Source organism: Cricetulus griseus, assembly GCF_003668045.3.
Source record: "Cricetulus griseus strain 17A/GY chromosome 1 unlocalized genomic scaffold, alternate assembly CriGri-PICRH-1.0 chr1_0, whole genome shotgun sequence".
NCBI lineage: Eukaryota > Metazoa > Chordata > Mammalia > Rodentia > Cricetidae > Cricetulus > Cricetulus griseus.
This window is the reverse complement of record NW_023276806.1, coordinates 257762882-257780973: the sequence shown is the minus strand read 5'-3', so window position 1 is coordinate 257780973 and position 18092 is coordinate 257762882. Positions and strand designations below refer to the sequence as shown.

General features: G+C 45.6%; 1 protein-coding gene across 7 annotated transcripts in view; it reads right to left on the bottom strand.

Annotated features, from left to right (window-relative positions):
- The window catches only part of C1H6orf89 (chromosome 1 C6orf89 homolog), a 33809-nt gene that overhangs the window by 13757 nt on the left and 1960 nt on the right, over positions 1-18092 (bottom strand). For 2 of the 7 annotated variants that reach the window (XM_027394440.2, XM_027394441.2), the window contains exons 2-5: positions 10605-11309; positions 10202-10293; positions 4690-4897; positions 4075-4288 (exon numbers count right to left, since the gene is read on the bottom strand). In XM_027394440.2, the coding sequence (XP_027250241.1) occupies positions 4075-4288; positions 4690-4878 (403 nt within the window). In that variant the 5' untranslated portion in view covers positions 4879-4897; positions 10202-10293; positions 10605-11309. Of the gene's footprint in view, positions 1-4074; positions 4289-4689; positions 4898-10201; positions 10294-10604; positions 11310-11715; positions 11740-18092 lie in introns of those variants that run through there. The other 5 variants (XM_035451938.1, XM_035451937.1, XM_027394438.2 and 2 more) reach the window with 3 other exon arrangements.

Here is an 18092-nt window from a genome sequence, read left to right as displayed (position 1 = left end):
GCAGGCTCGTCACCCCACAGAATCCCAACAGCACAAAGATGTATGTAGTCAGATTCTAGCTGGCCCACCATCTCTCTACAAAGGTTTTATCTGATGTGCTCTCTGTATCAGTGGCAGGAATTGCCATGTCAGTGGGAAAACACCACCAGCAGCAGCAACAGCAGCAGCCAGGGCACCAGGCCACCCTGGCTCAGAACCTTCCTTCAGTTCCTAAAAAACTGCTTTCCATTCTTCCCAGACTCTGTTCCCATCCACTTTGTCCCCAGCAGCAAGGGAAAGGCCATCTGAGATGGCAGGCACTCAGAGACTGCCCATTTTTCCCTAATTCCCAGAACTCTCTATTCCAGGCACCCTCCTCCAATGACCAGTTACCTCAGAAAACAAAACCAAGTGTGACTGAGAAGGGAACACCTTTGAGCCAGCTCTCAGGTACAGTCACAGACCTCAGCCCACCTACTTTCTGCAGAGTACCCAACCTCAAAATAAAGATGGCATGTGCCCACCCTCAGGATGTCTTCATCACGGTTCTCCTACTTGGTTTTTTGCACTAGAAATGTGCTCAATAACCCTCATGACCTGTATTCCAAGTTCTCCCCAGGGTCTGGATCATTCCGCTGTTCAAAATGTCAAAAATCAGTGTTTCAGACCAAACACAGCTTTGAAGTGTGTGTTCAGAAACCCTACCCTCTCACCCTTTCTCACAGAAGGGCACTCTGCAGAAGAGTGGGTGGGTTGACTTACCATCAGGAAACTGACTCAGGCTGGCTGCGTGTGGACGGCCATGGCACAGCCTAGTATTCTCAGTAGGGAAGGCCTTCAACACACATTATTAACCTGGCAGAGAGCAAGATTAAATCCCTTTCTGGGTAAAAGGGCACTGAAGAAAATAAAAGCAGGAAGCTTTTGCTCTGCAGGCAGAGGCTGTAGGACCTGTCTATGGGGTTCAGTGCTCGCTCAGCTGAGGAACAGCGCAGTGCATACATGAAGGAGGGGGTGCTTCTGATGTCTCAGACCCTTTACCTGGGGAAGGACATCAAATGAGGCACAGACAGACAGAAACCTCAGAAGAATGATGACACGAACAGCCCTGCCTGTGACGCCTCCTCATGGTCCCCATAGACTTTGTATTCTAGCAATGCTCAGAAGAGCCTGCAGAACCCTGGCAAAGGCTCCTCACACTTACGGTGTGCTCACTATTAGTCAGACTCTGGCAGGTTCCTGTTTCATGGAGCCCCTTGCAGCACCCTGAGCACGTGCTGGACTGAAGCCTGTCCATGAAGGTGGCCTTTGCAAGATGCCCTACATTGGAGGCAGCATGCCCAGAGCCATTTTCACAAAGTGGGAATGGACACGTGCCCTTTTGCCAATCACTTTACTTCAGGAGCACTGCACTCTAACAGAGTCCCTGTCCTTGTGAGTTCTCACGGAGGATGTTTCTCTCCAGCTTTAGGCAAGCAAGCCAGTCCCCATCACAGTACTTTCCTCATTCTGAGGTGGGCACGAAGACCTGTGTGAGTCTGCAAGTTGAGAAGTGAACACCAAGTTCACGCCCAGTACCCCGTGCCCAGCAGGTGCTTATCAGAGCTCTTACCACAGATGAGCTTATTTACAAGAAAAAGAGGAAGGCAGGGCTGGGGCAGCTCAGGGGAACTTGCTGAGCACCCATAGGGTTCCTGGCTCAATCTCTAGTGCCACAGATCCAAGTGCTTCACAGCTGGGCTGTGGCAAGACTCTAGCCTTATTCATTTCTTCATTCTGAAGCAATGAAGGGCCTGCCAATTCCCTAACTCAATGACACTGTATCCATGTCCTCCTTCCTTACTCATGAGTAGAGACCCAGCTTCCCCACATAAGAGCCAGCCCAGGTCTTCACAGTGTGAATGTGTAGGTTTTTTTTTTTTTTTTGCTTTTTTAAGATATATTTATTATGTACAGTGTTCTGTCTGCATGTATGCATGAAGGCCAGAAGAGGGCACGAGCTCTCATTATAGATGGTTGTGAGCCACCATGTGGTTACTCGGAATTGATCTCAGGTCCTCTGGACGAGCAGACAGTGCTCTTAACCTCCGAGCCACCTCTCCGGCTCCGTAAATGTGTATTTTGACTGAAAACTGTCCACTGAGTTTAATTCAGGTTGCACACTGGAGCATGGACACCAGTAGTTATCCCACTGAAGAAAATGCTTCCCTACCAGCAACGGTTAAGTGCCATAGCTCCTCAGGGAGGGTGGGGTTTCATGAGCCCCTCCTCATTTATGATGGAATGACGCTGGCTCCGTCTTGTGCAGCAGACACAAGTGTCTTTAATGTGAATGTTTTCAGTAACATCCAAGTGCTTACATGTCAGCAATATGTGGGAGAAACTGTCAATCTGTGTGAGTGTGCATAACTTTTCAAATAGAATTGTTAACTGTGGTACCAGAAATTTGGTATTCAACTGTATGGCAATAAATAAACATGGAATTTTCAGTCAGTTTAAAAATCAGTCCCCACAAACAAAACAATCATGGCAAAGAGTTCTTATCATGCTTGCTCCCTTCCTCTGGTTTTGATATAATTTGGAAATCTTTTCATAATTTCCTCAAATATACACAGCTACCTTTCAAAGGCAACCAGCCTAAGAGGTGATTTTTATGACTGATAAAGTCAGGCCTTAACGAGTGACATAATGATTTTATAAAAGTCAGTTTAAACCAGTAAAGTTTTTTTTACCCAAAACATTATCCTGGATTCTAAAGATTTCAGAAGAAAGTTATAAAAATGTATCACACACAAAACAACAACAACAAAAAAAACAAAAAAATAAAAAGCTGGCCAGTAGTGGTTCACACCTTTAATCCTAGCACTTGGGAGGCAGAGGCGGATCTCTGAGTTTGAGGCCAGCCTGGTCTACAGAGTGAGTTCCAGGACAGCCAGAGCTGTTATACAGAGAAACTCTGTTTCATCCCCCCAAACAAACAAACAAACAAACAAACACAACAACCAGGGCTTGGGCAGGTTGGCAAGATGGATCAGTGGGTACAGCACTTGTCAGGCATGCTTGACACCTCAAGTTCAATCCTCAGAACCCAATCAAAAGGAGAGAACCAACTCCTGAAAGCTGTCCTCTGTCCTCCACAATTCTGAGGACTGTGGCACACATGCCTGCGTGCACATGCGTGCACACACACATGCACACCGTACACACAATACTAATAAATCATTGTTTTTCAAAATTTTAAGGGGGGTTGGGTGTATAGCTCAGACTGTCCAAACCTAACCTAGACTGTCCAAAGCCCTCAGTTTATCTTCAGCATGGAGGAGGAGACAGAGAAGGGAGGAGAGAAGACAGGACTCAGTTCCCCAGAATTTCTCTAAGCAATATCCTTCTATTCTTCCTTAAAAAGTAAGTCTGAGGTGATCCCACACTACACTATTTTCAAAAGGAGGCTCCTCTCGAGTCTACAAAATGAGGAGTCCCTGCTGCTGCATCACTGTTAAGGCGTCTCTTGAACTCGCTCTGCTGGCACAGCTGCCACACTCTGGAGCACGGCATTAATGTAGTGGTTTCCTGCGGCAGTGAGAAAGAGCGAGGGGAGAGAGACAACGGCCCAGCAGGATCACAGCGGCGAGGACCTCTGGTTAGAGCATCCACTCAAGGCAGAGACCCCATGGAGAAGGCCCTACAGAGACGGGAGGCCCTTCTGTGGACACCCATCCCTTACAGGGTGTCCTGACTAGTATTAGTCAATTTGAACCTGGCTCTACCAGACATGTTTCTTTAACTTTTCCAAGCCTCAGTTTTCCTATCTGCAAAATATGGATAATACAACTCGTCCCACAGTCTTAGCAGGGTTCGATGAAGTAAGACAATATTGGGAAGATGTCTCTTATTAGATCCCAATAAATCCCTTACCATCAAGGAAACTGGATTTCAGGTTGTGCACAGTGGCTCATGCCTGTAATCTTAGCACTGGTGGGTCTGAGGCCAGCTTGAGACACAAATCAAGTTCTAGGGTAGGCTCAGCAACATGAGACTACCTCAAACAAAACAAGTCAAACACCCATCTCCTAAGCAGTAAGTGCAGCCTTCTACCTGTGAAACGTTTGTCTTCCTCTCCTCCTTGCAGAGGAGTGCCCTTATTCTCTGGCATGTACTTCTTGGCAATGGGCAAGGACATCAGCCGAATGTGATGGATGAAGGAGCGCCAAGTGTGAGCTCCCGAAAGCACTGGCTCGGGTGCTAAGGAGCTAAAAGGCTGAATTACAAAGTAGGCAGTGAACAAGATTAATCCCAGAGTTAGGAGGACCTAGAAGGAAAGACAAGAGTGACATTAAGAATTGCCCCAACAAGAAAGTTCCCTAACACTGAGGAGAAAAACAAGCCTCTTCCGCTACGTCCAGTGCACCTAGAACTAATCCATTCTCATAAACGAGCCATTTGATTGCACCTCCAAAAGCATTTAGAGCTCAAGATCTATGAGGCCTGCACGACTCCCCAAGCTTCCATCCCAAGACCAGGGGCTCCTCTACCACACACACACAGCTTTCACAAGTTCCAGCCGAACCACAGTTCCACTTCCTAGTAACAGACAGAAGAGCAGTGGCTTGTTTATGCTAGAAAAGCTTAGTTCAGTACTGGGACCCGTCAGCAGTAGGGAAGGGAGCTGTAGCACCCGACACAGGCGTGGCCCGTCCAGCCGCACTTTACCTTATACACAGCTAAGAGGAGAGGGTACTGGGGTGGCCCCCTCTGAGGTTCATTCTTTTCCAGTAGCTGTCTGATAAATTTTTCGATTGCCTTTTCTGACATGCCACACTGATGGCCTGTCTGTCTCACCAGATCGACAGTCTCTGAAAGCTTGTCATAGATGCTGATCTCATTAGCAGCAAGATCCATGTCTTCCAAAACGAAATCCCTGAGAGGACAAAGAAAGGTGAGTCTTTCTTTCTTCCTTCCTTCCTTGCTTTCTTCTTTTGAGACAGGTTTTCTCTGAGTATCCTGGAAATGGCTCTGTAGAGCAGGCTGGCCTCAAACTCACAGAGATCCCCCTGCCTCTGCTTCCCCAGTGTTGGGATTAAAGGATGTGTACCACCACCAGGCAAATGACTATTTCTTTAAAATTCTTTCTGCTCAAGGCTACTTCCTTTCAACAATGTTTCTTGATCATCTGAGACAACAGATTTTGTTTTTACTCCCAAACCACACTAGTTCTATCAAACACAATGAGCATATACAATGTCAAACTGTTGTATGTGCAACACTTTTCAGATTTCTGTTTTGAGACCTTATCTTGCTATGTCGCTCAGGGTGTTAGAGTTCTCGGGCTTGAGTGATTTTCTTGATCCAATCTCTCCAATGCTGAGATTACAGTCTCAGACAGGCCACTGCATCCAGTTAGGCATGGGTCATAAAATGTCATTTAACTGGGCTGAGGAGTGGTCACACACACCTTTAATCCCAGCATTTGGGAGGCAGTGGGAAGTAGATCTGTGTGAGTTCCAAGCCAGCCTGATCCACAGAGTTCCAGTCCATAGTTAGACCCAGACTCAAAAAGTTTTTTAAAAAATATGTTTAGCGTTTTTTTCATATAGGTGAAACAGTGCTTAGCGCCCCCCCCCCAAAAAGCAGAAGGTCCTCTTACTTGCCTACTTTAATCTCAAAGTGCTTCTACCCTTGAAAAGCTCTGACACAGAGCCTGTGGGGTCTTCAGTAAGAAGATGCTGTAGAGTAGGTCAACAGTCAAGCAGCTCCACAGGGAAGCAGTGGCCTCCTGACTGTCACCGCTCAGGGCACAAGAGTGCAGCTCCTCTTCCTGAAATGGGGCTCCTGTCTCTCATGGGCATCTTCTGTTTGGTCTCCTTTCTGTCTACACACTTGGTCCACAACTCTGAACACAGCCTGCACATCGGAATCACCTAGAGATTTTTCAAGATTGCTCTACCCTGCCCCTCTTGCATGCTGCTCTGGTCATGCTACCCCAGCAGACAGGAGTCCAGGGTGAGTTCATGAAGCTCTATTCCTCACCATATCTGACTTTGAAACACAGCCACCCCAGGGGATGGGACGTGGAGGCTCACTGTGTTTTGATCTATATTTCTCTGAAGGGTGGTGATGCCGAGCATCTTCTCAGGTGCTTACAGGCCATTTAGAGTCCCCTTCTGTAGGAATGACTGCCTCATGCACATTTCTATTGGGCTGGGTCATTATTAGTCTGTAGGAATTCCCAATATGCTCTGTCCTGGACAGCAGGCCCTTGTCAGACACTGCAAACATTCCCTTCAGACATCTAAGCTCACCTTATTCCTGCTGGCAGTACTAGGGTTGAACCAAAGGCTCAGCTCCATTTCTTTTTCCTTCTTTCTTCCTATATTTTTAAAATGTTTACTTATTTATTAAGAAAAAGGTCTCACGTAGCCCAACCTGGCCACAGACGATGTGCAGCAAAGGCCTTGCTTTGGTGTGCACTACCACACCTAAGGTTCTATTTGACTTCCTTTTTGTACCTTTTCTCTCTTTTTTTAAGCTATGTATGTGTGTATGAGTGCAGGTACGTGCACACGTGTGCAGGTGACTGTAGAGAGAAAAGGTTAGCATTGCACTAACTGGGTGCTAGGTACTTGGATTCTCTGTAAGAGCCCGCCTCCCACCCCAACTCCACTCTCTTGATGGCATCTTTTAAACTCTGCAAAATCAACTTCTCCCTCTGCCATTTGTGCTTCTGCATCACACGGAAGGAAACAGCGCATCGCTCAGTCTCACTGAGGTTTTCTTAGTTTTTAAAGGTTATTTTATGGAAATGGGTATATGGCTGCATACCCTATGTGTGCATGGTACACTTGGAGGCCAGAGGATGGTATCAAATCCCCCGGTATGGGAGTTATAGACAGTTGTGAGCCACCATGTGGTTGCTGGGAATGGAACCCATGTCCTCTGGAAGAGCAGCCAGTGCTCTTAACCACTGAGCCATCTCTCCAGCTACACAAACGCTTCTCTTTATGTTTTCTTCTAAGAGTTTTATTAATTATTATTTTGCTTTTTTTTTAGTAAAAGATTTTATTTATTTATTATGTATATAGCATTCTGCTTCCATGTATATCTGCACACCAGAAGAGGGCACCAGATCTCATAACGGATGGTTGTGAGCCACCATGTGGTTGCTGGGAATTGAACTCAGGACCTCTGGAAGAGCAGTCAGTGCTCTTCACCTCTGAGCCATCTCTCCAGCCCTATTATTTTGCTTTTGTTTTGAGACAGGGTTTCTTTGTATAGCCTTGGCTGTTCTATAACCAGCTCTGTAGACCAGGCTGGCCTCAAACTCACAAAGATCCACCTGCCTCAGCCTCCTGAGTACTGGGATTAAAGGTGTGCGTCACCATTGCCCAGCTCTAAGAGTTTTATACTTTTAGCTTATACATTTAGTTTTTTGAACCACCTTAAATTTATTTATGAGTGATGTAAAGAAGGATACAACTTCACTTTCTTATAATGGATATCCTGTTGGTCAACTACCACTACTTGAAGACTCGTGTGTGTGTGTGTGTGTGTGTGTGTGTGTGTGTGTGTGTGTGTGTGTGTGTGTGTGCGCGCGCGCGTGTGTGCGTGTTGCAAGGCTGGAGGCTGAACCCAAGGCCTCACATATGCTAGGCAAGCACTCCACCACTGAGTGTTTTTACTTAGTGCATAGAAGTCTGAAGCAGGAGGGTTAAGATTTCAAGGTCAACCTGGGCTTGGCTGCTCATCAAACTCCAGAGCAGCCTGGGCTATAGAGAGAAACCCTCTTTTATTGTGTATTTGTTTTTAAAGGAATACACATGTACCATGTCACTAAGTTTTGAAGTTAGAATCATTTGGGGAATGAAGTGTGTGAAATAAGAGCTGAAAACAATCAGTAAACTACTAATGGGGATGTGATATTTTATAGGACAGGCACTGTGGGAAAACAGCTATCAGTTTTAAAGTTAGACAATGAGTTAACATGTCATACAACAATTCTACTCAAAACATATGTCTACACCAATACTGGAAGACAAATGTTAGCAGTGGCATTATTCCTAACAGTCCTAAAATAGAAGCAATCCAATGATGTAATGAATGCAGGAACAAAACGTGATAAATCCACTAATGAAATATCACAGGAAAATAAAAAGTGATGGTGTCCTAATGCAAGCTATGTGACCCAGCCTCGCAAACACTGTGCTGAGGGGAAGACAACCACAAAGACCCCCGAAAGCAGGTGAGTCTACAGTATAAAAAAGGAGACTAATGCTTGCCTAGAGGAAAAGAGTGGAGAGAACAGGGAATAATTATTGGGCAGTGTTAGGGACTTTTCTCTAGAGTAACAAAATGTCTTCATCTTAATCATCAATGTCGGTCATACAAATTGTGAGCATAAACTATGCTTTCCAAGAGGGTGAACTTGGTGACAAATTGTATCTTAATAAAGGGCTAGTGTATGTTTATGAATTTTAACTTACCCTGTTGTGGCATTTATTATTGTACACTGTGTTCCATCTCCTCCTCTAAAGTCTATGAGGGCAGGGCACACACGGTACATATCCTCACCAGAGGTCAATGTCTGGTGCATACAATAAAGATTTGCATATACTAGGTGACAAAGAGAGTGATAAACTGGCTGAGAGTCGGCAAAACCAATCATAAGAGGATTCTTTTAGAAGTCTATGGGTCTGGGGGATGTGGCTTAGTTGGCAGAGTGCTTGCCTAGCATTCGTGAGGCCATTAGTACTGAGTAAACATGGGCATGGGGATCAGGAGTTCATCCTCAGTTCACAGAATGTCTAGGCTGGCTTATACAGCCCTGGCAGGCCTAGAACTCACAGAGATCCTCCTGTCTCTGCCTGGGCTCAAAGGCATGTATCAGGGCTGGAGTGATGGCTTCGTGGTTAAAAGAAGTGGATTTTCCTTCAGTGGACCTGGGTTTGATTCATAGCACCCGCAGTGGCTCACAACTATCGGCAGCTCCCTTCCCAGGGAATCTGATGTCCTGTCTGGCCTTTGAGGACACTGCAAGCATATAGGGCACAGACACACATGCAGGCTAAACACCCACACACACTAAAACATGAACTATTTGAAAAATAAAGTTGTTTTAAAAGCATCCATCACCATGTCCAGCCCTCCAATAGAGAATCCCTAACCGATGTGTCCCTAACTATTAACTACTTGTTAGTGTGTGCAGAATAGAACAAGTCACCCAGTTGAACGCTTTGACTTCTGGGTGAAGGAAAGACACATCTGAAGCCAGCCAGCTGCACCTGAGCTTCATCTGGCCCTCACTTCTTCCATGAAGCCACTCTTGATGAGCAATCAGGAGGGACTATAAAAGCACCGCACCAAGAGCCACTCCAACGACAAACCAAACAAATGAAGATTAGTGTTTCCAAGGCAGGCGCTGGTGGCCCAAACCTTGTGATCCTAGCACAGTGGGAGGGGTTGGGAAGCTGAGGATGGACTCAGTGGGCAGAGCACCTGCTCACTCGCGCAAAGCCCTGGTTCCAGTACTGTAAGAAACAGCATTTGGCAGGTACAGGCAAGAGGATCAGAAGTCCAAGGTATTCTGGCTACAAAGCAAGTTCAAGGCCAGCCTGAAATACATTACCCCCCTCCCCAAACAACAAAAAAAGGAGACATTTTCAAAGAACGATAATTAGGTGATCTCTGTGATTGTAAAAACCCCACTGCTACTCTTATAGAGCATCACTGGGCACAAAAGGAATGAGCACTGTGAAGGAAAGACAGTCATGGTGCACGCACCACAGCACTCGGTGACTGCTCCAGGGAAAAGGTGAGGGCCGTGTGGGTGCGGGCGTGTGTGTGTGTGTGTGTGTGTGTGTGTGTGTGTGTGTGTGTGTGTGTGTGGTGTGGTGTGGTGTGGTGTGGTGTGGTGTGTGTGCGTGGTGCAGAGCAGCTGTGGCAAGAACAAGGCTCTGGGCTCAATTCTCAGCATACATTCAAAGGGGAACAAAATGCCAATACCATATGATCCTTTTGTGCCTCCTAATTCCAGAAACAGCACTTTCCTGTTTAAACTGGAGACTTGAAAAATTATCACACAGAGAGAACGTTAGTAGGTGGATGTAATGTGAATTAGGTAACAACGATGGTCTCGCCCATCTAAACACATGAAACACAAAGTCACACTGAGCAAGCACAAGAAGAATGAGGGAGTCGGTTGAGGCTTGATGACAGACAATCCATTTACCTCCAAAAAGAGGGTCCAGACTGGCAGAAAGGAGCTTTGTCTCCGAGGGAAGTTCGGAAGAATGAGCTTGAGTCTGTAACAGTGGTTTAACCCTGCAAGGGCACAGGCAGGGTCACCAGGGGAGTTAGGAAACCCAGGCCTCTGTCCCACCCCTGACATACAGTCGTCCTCCGTTAGCACTGGCGAGATGTTTCCAGGCCCCCCCCATGCAAGCCTGAAACCACACTGGACTGAACTGTTAGACACGCCAGGCTTTCCTCATACACACTTATGAGTAAGTTTAATTTGCCAATTAAGCAGTGAAATAACAACAATAACTAGTGATAAAATAAGAATAATGACCATACACTCTAATAAAAAGTTATATGAATTTAGTCTCACTCTTAAAATGTCTTGTACTTACCCTTCTTACGATGCTGTGATGGGCTAAATGCCTCCTCAATCACATGAGGTGAAGGACACAGGCATCAGGGTTACCCTTGGCAAGACACTGCTATGTTACTACCAAGTGGGTGGCAGGCACAGGACGGGAACACTGACAAGTGATGACTCTGCCCCAGGCATCAGCACACTACTCAGAAGGACACACTAGAAATGTACACTGCTGATGAAAGGTACTAAAGCCACAGATACTCGAGGCTACTGTACTGAGTTCCTAGAGTCCTGGGAGTGCAAGTGAACAAACGCTTTCAAGCCTCTTTCTTCCCTGCTGATCATTACAGGCACACTCCGGGCCAGGAGTCTCGCTCAACAGAAGAGCCAGCCTTGGTTCGATGCCCAGCACTGCAAAATGAACCACAGTAACAAAGGAACACTCCCTTTAAAGGTGATTCCTTCAGGACAACAGCTCTCAACCACGAGTGAGTCTGTTCTTGGGGGCCATTTGGTGATGTCTGAAGAGTCCTATTAGCATCTAGTGGGTAAGGACCAGCGTCACACAGGGCCCAGACAGTCCTCCACAATCAAGAACGGTCCTTCTTAAAGAGAAAGAGCTGAGCCTGCCAGGGGTGAGCCAGGGTGCTGGTTCGCCGTGGAGGGGAACTTCAAGAACAGAAGCAGGGGCAGCTCTGATGAGATGTTCCCCACAACTCGACCTGGGCCTCAGTCCCTGTGGAAACAGCATAGGAGCATGGCTCATGGAGCTGCTGGGACAGAGCTTGTCAGCAAAGTTTGTGGAAGAGCTGAGCACGGTCATTCTCAGCTATAAATCAAGTTCAGAACCATCTTGGGCTATGCAAGATCCTGATTCAAAAACAAACAGGGCTGGAGATGATGGCTCAGCAACTAAGAGCACTTGCTACTCTCACAGAGGACCTGGGTTTGGTTCCCAGTACCCACAGCATGACTCCCAACCACCTGTAACTCCAATCCCAGGGAACCTAATACCCTCTTCTGACCTCTGCTGTTGGGCCCCAGCCCCCACGGGGTCTCTGTGAGTTGTTTGTCAGCCAATAACCACAGGTGCATCCTGTGTTCTAGTCCTGGCTTACGGCCTCGGCCTCACCCCACTACACCTGGGAAAACACGAGCTCCTCTTCCACGAGCTCTTCCACCTGGGGTTTCTCCACCGTGCTGTAAGTGTGTATAAGGCTGCTCTCTCCCTGAAGTAAGGAAGAGGAATAAAGCTGGACAGATGCACATAGCATAAGCGGTGGGACGACTCTACTTTTAATTAAATCTCCATGCTTTCGCCCGATTCTCAGACTTAGTCGTGGCGCGGACCCCAAGTGGAGGCTTCATTATTTTAGTCGTGGTGCAGATACCACACTCTGCAGGCACTACACACATAAGGTACACACACACACAGACAAAATGAGTACATTTTATATAAAAGTCAAACAAGTTTGTGGAAAGCAGAAGAGGCTAAGAGAGCAGAATAAATGTAATTGTCACTTTTGTACTAGCTTGTCCAGTGACATGTCCTGAACACTGCCCAGCAACTCTAAGATACAGCGCTGCTCCATTGATGCTTTGGCTACAAAGCGTACATCCCAGCTGCTAACAATAAGGACAATACCCAGTGAAACTTCTCCTGTTGGGTTCCCTAGTTAGCTGTGGGGTGTGCTGTAGTACACTCTTCATGAATACACTCCATTGTTCAGTGTCACCCCAAGGTTCTCAATGAAGACATAGTCTACTAAAGAGAACAATGCATCCATTAGGTTGCGATTAAAAGCTACCAAAAGCCAGGTATGGTGGTGTATGATTTTAATCCCAGCACTCCGGAGGCAGAGACAGGTGGATCTCTGAGTTTCAAGGCCAGCCTGGTCTACAGAGTGAATTCCAGAATAGTCAGGACTGCACAGAGATCTTGCCTCAAAATAAATAAAAACACAAAGACTACCAAGAAAAAGCTGAACATATTAAAGGGGAAATAACTGATAAAACATTAGAATGATTTAATTCAAAACTATAAGTACTTAAAATTTACACACTGTACATTCATTTTCACTGTTGGTAAGTACGAAAACTTAAATAACATGGGTCTGTTGGAAATGAACAACAGATGATTAGCATCCAGCAATTGTACATGTGGAGAGATAGTCAAAATAAGTGAAGCGTGGTTTCTGAGGAGATATCTGCATCCCAAGGTCACTGCAGCACTCTTTACAACAGCCCAGACAGAAGCAACTCAAGTCCACTCACATGTTAGTGGAGTTGATTTACACTCGTTAAAGAAAAGGTGGGCATAAATACAATGGGAATTAGTTAGTCTTAAAAAGAAATGCTTAGTGAAGTCACACATAATACTATACAACTAATGTAAACCAGGAAAACATGAACAAGCCATGATGAAATAGCAACTTGTAGGGGGCAGGGGGACCCCCAAAACTTAGTCAAAGATCAGAAAGTTTTAGGAGGCTACCAAGATGGCACAGTTGGTAATGTGGCTCGCTGCCAACCCTAATATCCTGAGTTTGAGCTCCAGGACCCACATGGTGGAAAGAGTGCCAAACCTGCAGGTCACCCCTGACCTCCACATATGCTCCACAGCAGGTGTACACTCATACGTGAATATATTATACACACAAAAATGTGGTAAGGCTTTAGTTATAAAAGAAAAATAAATTGTAGAGATCTGCCATATGGCAGAGTGCCTAGAGTAAATACTGTACTCTATACTAAAACTAGGCTTAAAGAGACTTTGAACACAGCACAATGATTGAACACTTTCGTAGCACAAAGAGGGCCCTGGGTTTAATCCTCAAGCCAGAAACAAAATCAAAATAATGGCGTCGGGGGAGATGACTCTGAAAGCGAGAACACTTGCTATACAACCCTGAAGACCCAAGATCAATCTCTGGAACCCACAGGGAAAAAAATGCCTGATACAGTGGTAGGCGCTCCTATGAGCACTGTAACGCCAGCGCTCCTGTGGGCAGCGAGGAGAGAGGCAGGGGCTAGCTGCTCAGCATAGTGGCTGCCTCAAAGTGGAAGAAGAAAACCGACTCCTAAGTCGTCCTCTGACCTGACCTTCACAGGTGCTTAATGGCATGTGTTTATCTGCCTCACACAATTCACTAAATAATGAAGTCTCTGAAAATAAAATGTTTTAAAAATGTTGAGATAGATCTTGTGTATAATGAGGCAAGAGGAAACCTTCTGAGATGGTGGACAGGCAATGGCTGTGTGGTGATTTCAGTGACTACTTCTCTCCAGCCCCACCAGGCTGAGCATCTTAAAGATATACAGCTTTCTGTATGCTGAATATACTCGGAAGTTTAACATGTCAGGCATGGTGGTGCGTGACTATAAACCCAGCAGAGGCAGTGGGTTCTCTGTGAGTTCAAAGCTAGTCTAGGTCACACAGAGAGTTCCAAGACAGCCAGGGCTACACAGAGACCTTGTCTTAAAAAATCAAAAAGGGGTGGGGAAAGAAAGACAACTAGTTTAACACAAAAATTACAGTCAAGGAAAACTTTACTGTTTTTGCATTCTATCATGTGACCTAATGAACCTCTTTCTGTGCATCTCTGTCTGGCAGGACTTGAGTGGGTTTCTGTTTTGTTTTGTTATTTCTAGCACTTCTGCACTCTTGGCAGATCTACCCCTTCCTACCTTGAGAGAAAACAGCCACCCCACCCCAGACTTTTTACTTTGAAAGATTTCTAACTTCTGGAAAACAGAAAGAACAATGAACATCTGCACAGTGTTCACTTGAACCCACACGTCTGTTGTCACCACTGGTCCACAACTTGTTTCTGTTTTTATCAGAATCATTTGAAATGAACTGTGACACATTATTAAATATTTCACCCTAAATATTTCACCATCCCATAATAAGACTCCTGTATGCAACAATGAGCAGGCTTCGTTACCATTTTCACTAAAATTACTAATTCTCTAACATTACCTAATAATATTCAGTATGTAGTCAAATCTCTCTCTCTCACTCTCTCTCTCTCTCTCTCTCTCTCTCTCTCTCTCTCACACACACACACACACACTCTATATTTTTTACAAATCCAAGACCTAACTAATGAGCTTGACTGCTGGCTCTATGTATTCAATACAGACATTCCTAGTTTCACTTTGTCCTCTGACCTCGCAGCACAAGTCTGCACATCATTAAACTTACCTCTGTCTACTTCAAGCCTTGCTTTTTCCTGTTTCTACTATTTAAAAACTGTCCCTCTGATTTGTAGTAATCTCTCGGTCTCTTCCCTTCGGAGCGGAACGCAGGAGGGGATGGTCTCACTTACTGTCTTCTTCCTCAGGGTTCCATCCCTCCACTAACCTGCTGAATCATATCCCTGCAACTTCGCTTGACCAATCCTTTTCCCGGTGCCAAGTCCAAAGGGCATTTTTCAGTGACCTCTACTAAGCCCTGGCCATTACTACCCATGTTCTCCCCAGTCCTCTCCAACCTTGGCATGACTGTGGTTCTCATGCTGGTTAACATTCACCAGTTGTTTTTGATCTTCTCATGCCCCAAATCCACAATTCTCGGATAGAGCCCAAGAGCCACCCATGTAATTACCAAACTGTGGAAGGGGGCGCATGACTGAACTTGTCTTTCCTGTCAGCTCATTCGCCCCTCAACTCCCTTCTGACATGTTTATTGTGCGTGCATGCACACACGTGGAGGTCTGCCCTTCTACAGATCCAGTCATGCCATCAGACTCTGACCTGCTGAGCCATCTCTCAGGTCCTCTCTTTCTTCCTTTTTAAAAATGAAGATACTAGTCCTCTGAATTTAAATTGAAACTTTCCTGTCTGCCTCATTCAGCCAATGAAACCACCCTGGATCCTTTTGATTCAGGTGTGATGTCCATAATTGCAACACTCTAGTAGCAGAGGCAGGAAGATCTCTGCAAGTCTGAGGCCAGCTTTGATCTCCAGGCCAACCAGGGTTATAAAATGGAGATTTTCTCTAAAGAGTGAATAATTAACAACAAAAGGAAGTTTCTACTGTGGCCCATCACACAGATACAGTCTGGCTCTGAATTCCCAGCCCTCTTCTTCAGTCTAAGCTTGTTTTTGTTCATAGTTTTTTTCTGAAACGTCATGGGTCAGGGTTAAGTACCTGCTGATCTTCTGGGCAAAGCCTGGTTGCTAAGGACACGGGAGCCAGAGCTGGGAAAAGCTGGATCCACCTAGCTGCTTCTAAGTGTTGACAACCTCCTTAAATCTTGCATGTTTCTTTTCTAAAACAGGGGTAATGAGCCAGATGAGGGGTACACATCTATAATTCTAGCACTCAAGAATTAGAGTCAGGCCGGGAGGTGGTGGCGCACGCCTTTAATCCCAGCACTCAGGAGGCAGAAGCAGGTAGATCTCTGTGAGTTCGGACCAGCTTGGTCTACAAGAGCTAGTTCCAGGTCAGCCTCCAAAGCCACAGAGAAACCGTGTCTCGAAAAACCAAAAAAAAAAAAAAAAAAAAAAAGAATTAGAGTCAGGAGGATTAGGAGTTTCAGCTACAAAACCTGGGCTACATGAGACCCTGTCTCAAAAAAGGGGGTGGGGGGCTAATTATAGCTACTCCAACCGAGGATTATACAATGGTATATGTGGAATATTTGTTCCAGTCTCTAAGTAAATTAAATACCTAATAATAATTGTTCTAAGATGAAGTCTAGGGGCTGGAGAGATGGCTCAGAGGTTAAGAGCACTAGCAGCTCCTCCAGAGGTCCTGAGTTCAATTCCCAGCAACCACATGGTGGCTCACAACCATCTGTAATGACATCTGGTGTACAGGCAAAACATGCAGATAGAACACTGTAAACATTATAAATAAATAAAATTTTAAAAAAAGATGAAGTCTAAACTACTTCTCACAGCCCTTTTTAATCTGGCCACCACCTACTGATCCATCTCATTTTCCATTAACCCTTTCTCATCTCCTGTTTCACAGCCATTGGCTTTTGTACACATAATTTCCTCTTCCTAATTTCCATTGCTTTGTACAAAGAATGAACATGCTAAACCCTCACCCTGTAGTTTGTCCTTTGAGCCTCATACAAGTCTATCACTTAGTGCTTCCTCCTCCATCTCCCTCCTCACTGCACTGTGAGTTCTTCAAGGCAGGTGAGTGAGAAAATGCAGGCTGCAAACATGGCTGTGATCGATCAGGTCCACTTACTGACATTTCAGAGGACCTGGGTTTGGTTCTCAGCACCCACATGACAACTCACAACTGCCTATGCTTATCTCTCTCTCTCTCTCTCTCTCTCTCTCTCTCTCTCTCTCTCTCTCTCTCTCTCTCACACACACACACACACACACACACACACACACACACACACACACGCCAAGAACCTGGCCCTCTTCTGGCCCCCTGCACACATGTGGGACACATATACTCACTCAGAATCACATACATAAGAATTAAAAGATAACAACTTGGGGCTGGGGAGGTGGCTCAGTGTTTAAGAGCACTGGCTGCTCTTCCAGAGGACCGGGGTTCAATTCCCAGCACCCACATGACAGCTCACAACTTCTGTAACTCCAGTGTCAGAGGATCCAATGTACTCCCACAGACCTTTGGTCAAACACCAATGCATATAATAACAATACTTTTAAAGAAGATTTTTTTTAAGTGGAGAAAATAAAATGAAAAACTAAGACTAGATATGGAAATTCACTTCAGTTATGGCACCTGATAAGGTGAGTTCACACAAAGGGCCCACAGAGCACTCTGTTTCCAGACTGTATCTAGGGGTTGGTTCATGTCACTTCCTTTGAAAAGGCTGGTGAAAGTTATTGAGTAGCAGGCTTGGAAGATAGTACTTGGTGTGGTACAGAGTAGATGGGGGACAGGGACTCAACTGGGTCACAAAAATGCTCCAGGCAGAAAAGGCAACACCAAAGTACATAAATGAGTAAGTGGAGCAAACACAGCTGTCAGGTGGCTCAGTGATTATGAGTGACCACTGCTATTTCAGAGGACCTGTGTTTGGTTCTTTCCGGTACACATGTTAGAGTACATGAACACGAGTCAAAACTGCAAGGCAGCAAAGGCGGGCTTTTCCACATAAACACACGTGTGTGTGTGCATGCTATACACTATGTGTACACTTGGGGGTCTTGGGGGTGGGTTTGTTAAAGATATGGTTTCATATAGTTCAAGCAAGCCTTGAACTTCTGATTTTCCTGCCTAGAATTAAAGGCATTTATCACCACGCCTGACTTAAGTATGTAATCTGTTTTGTTCCCTTTCAGTACTGACAACTGAACATACTAGTCCAGCACGTCACACCATTCCCTTCATGGTGTGTTTTTTAAGAGACAGGGTTTCTCTGTGTAGCCTCAAGCTCACAGAGATCCCCCTTCCTCTGTCTCCCAAATGTTGGGATTAAAGGTGTGCCACCACTGCCTGTCTCCCTACATGTTCTTAAGAGAGAAACTGAAATAACTTCAAGTTAACCAAATGAGAGAGAAATGTCTGTAA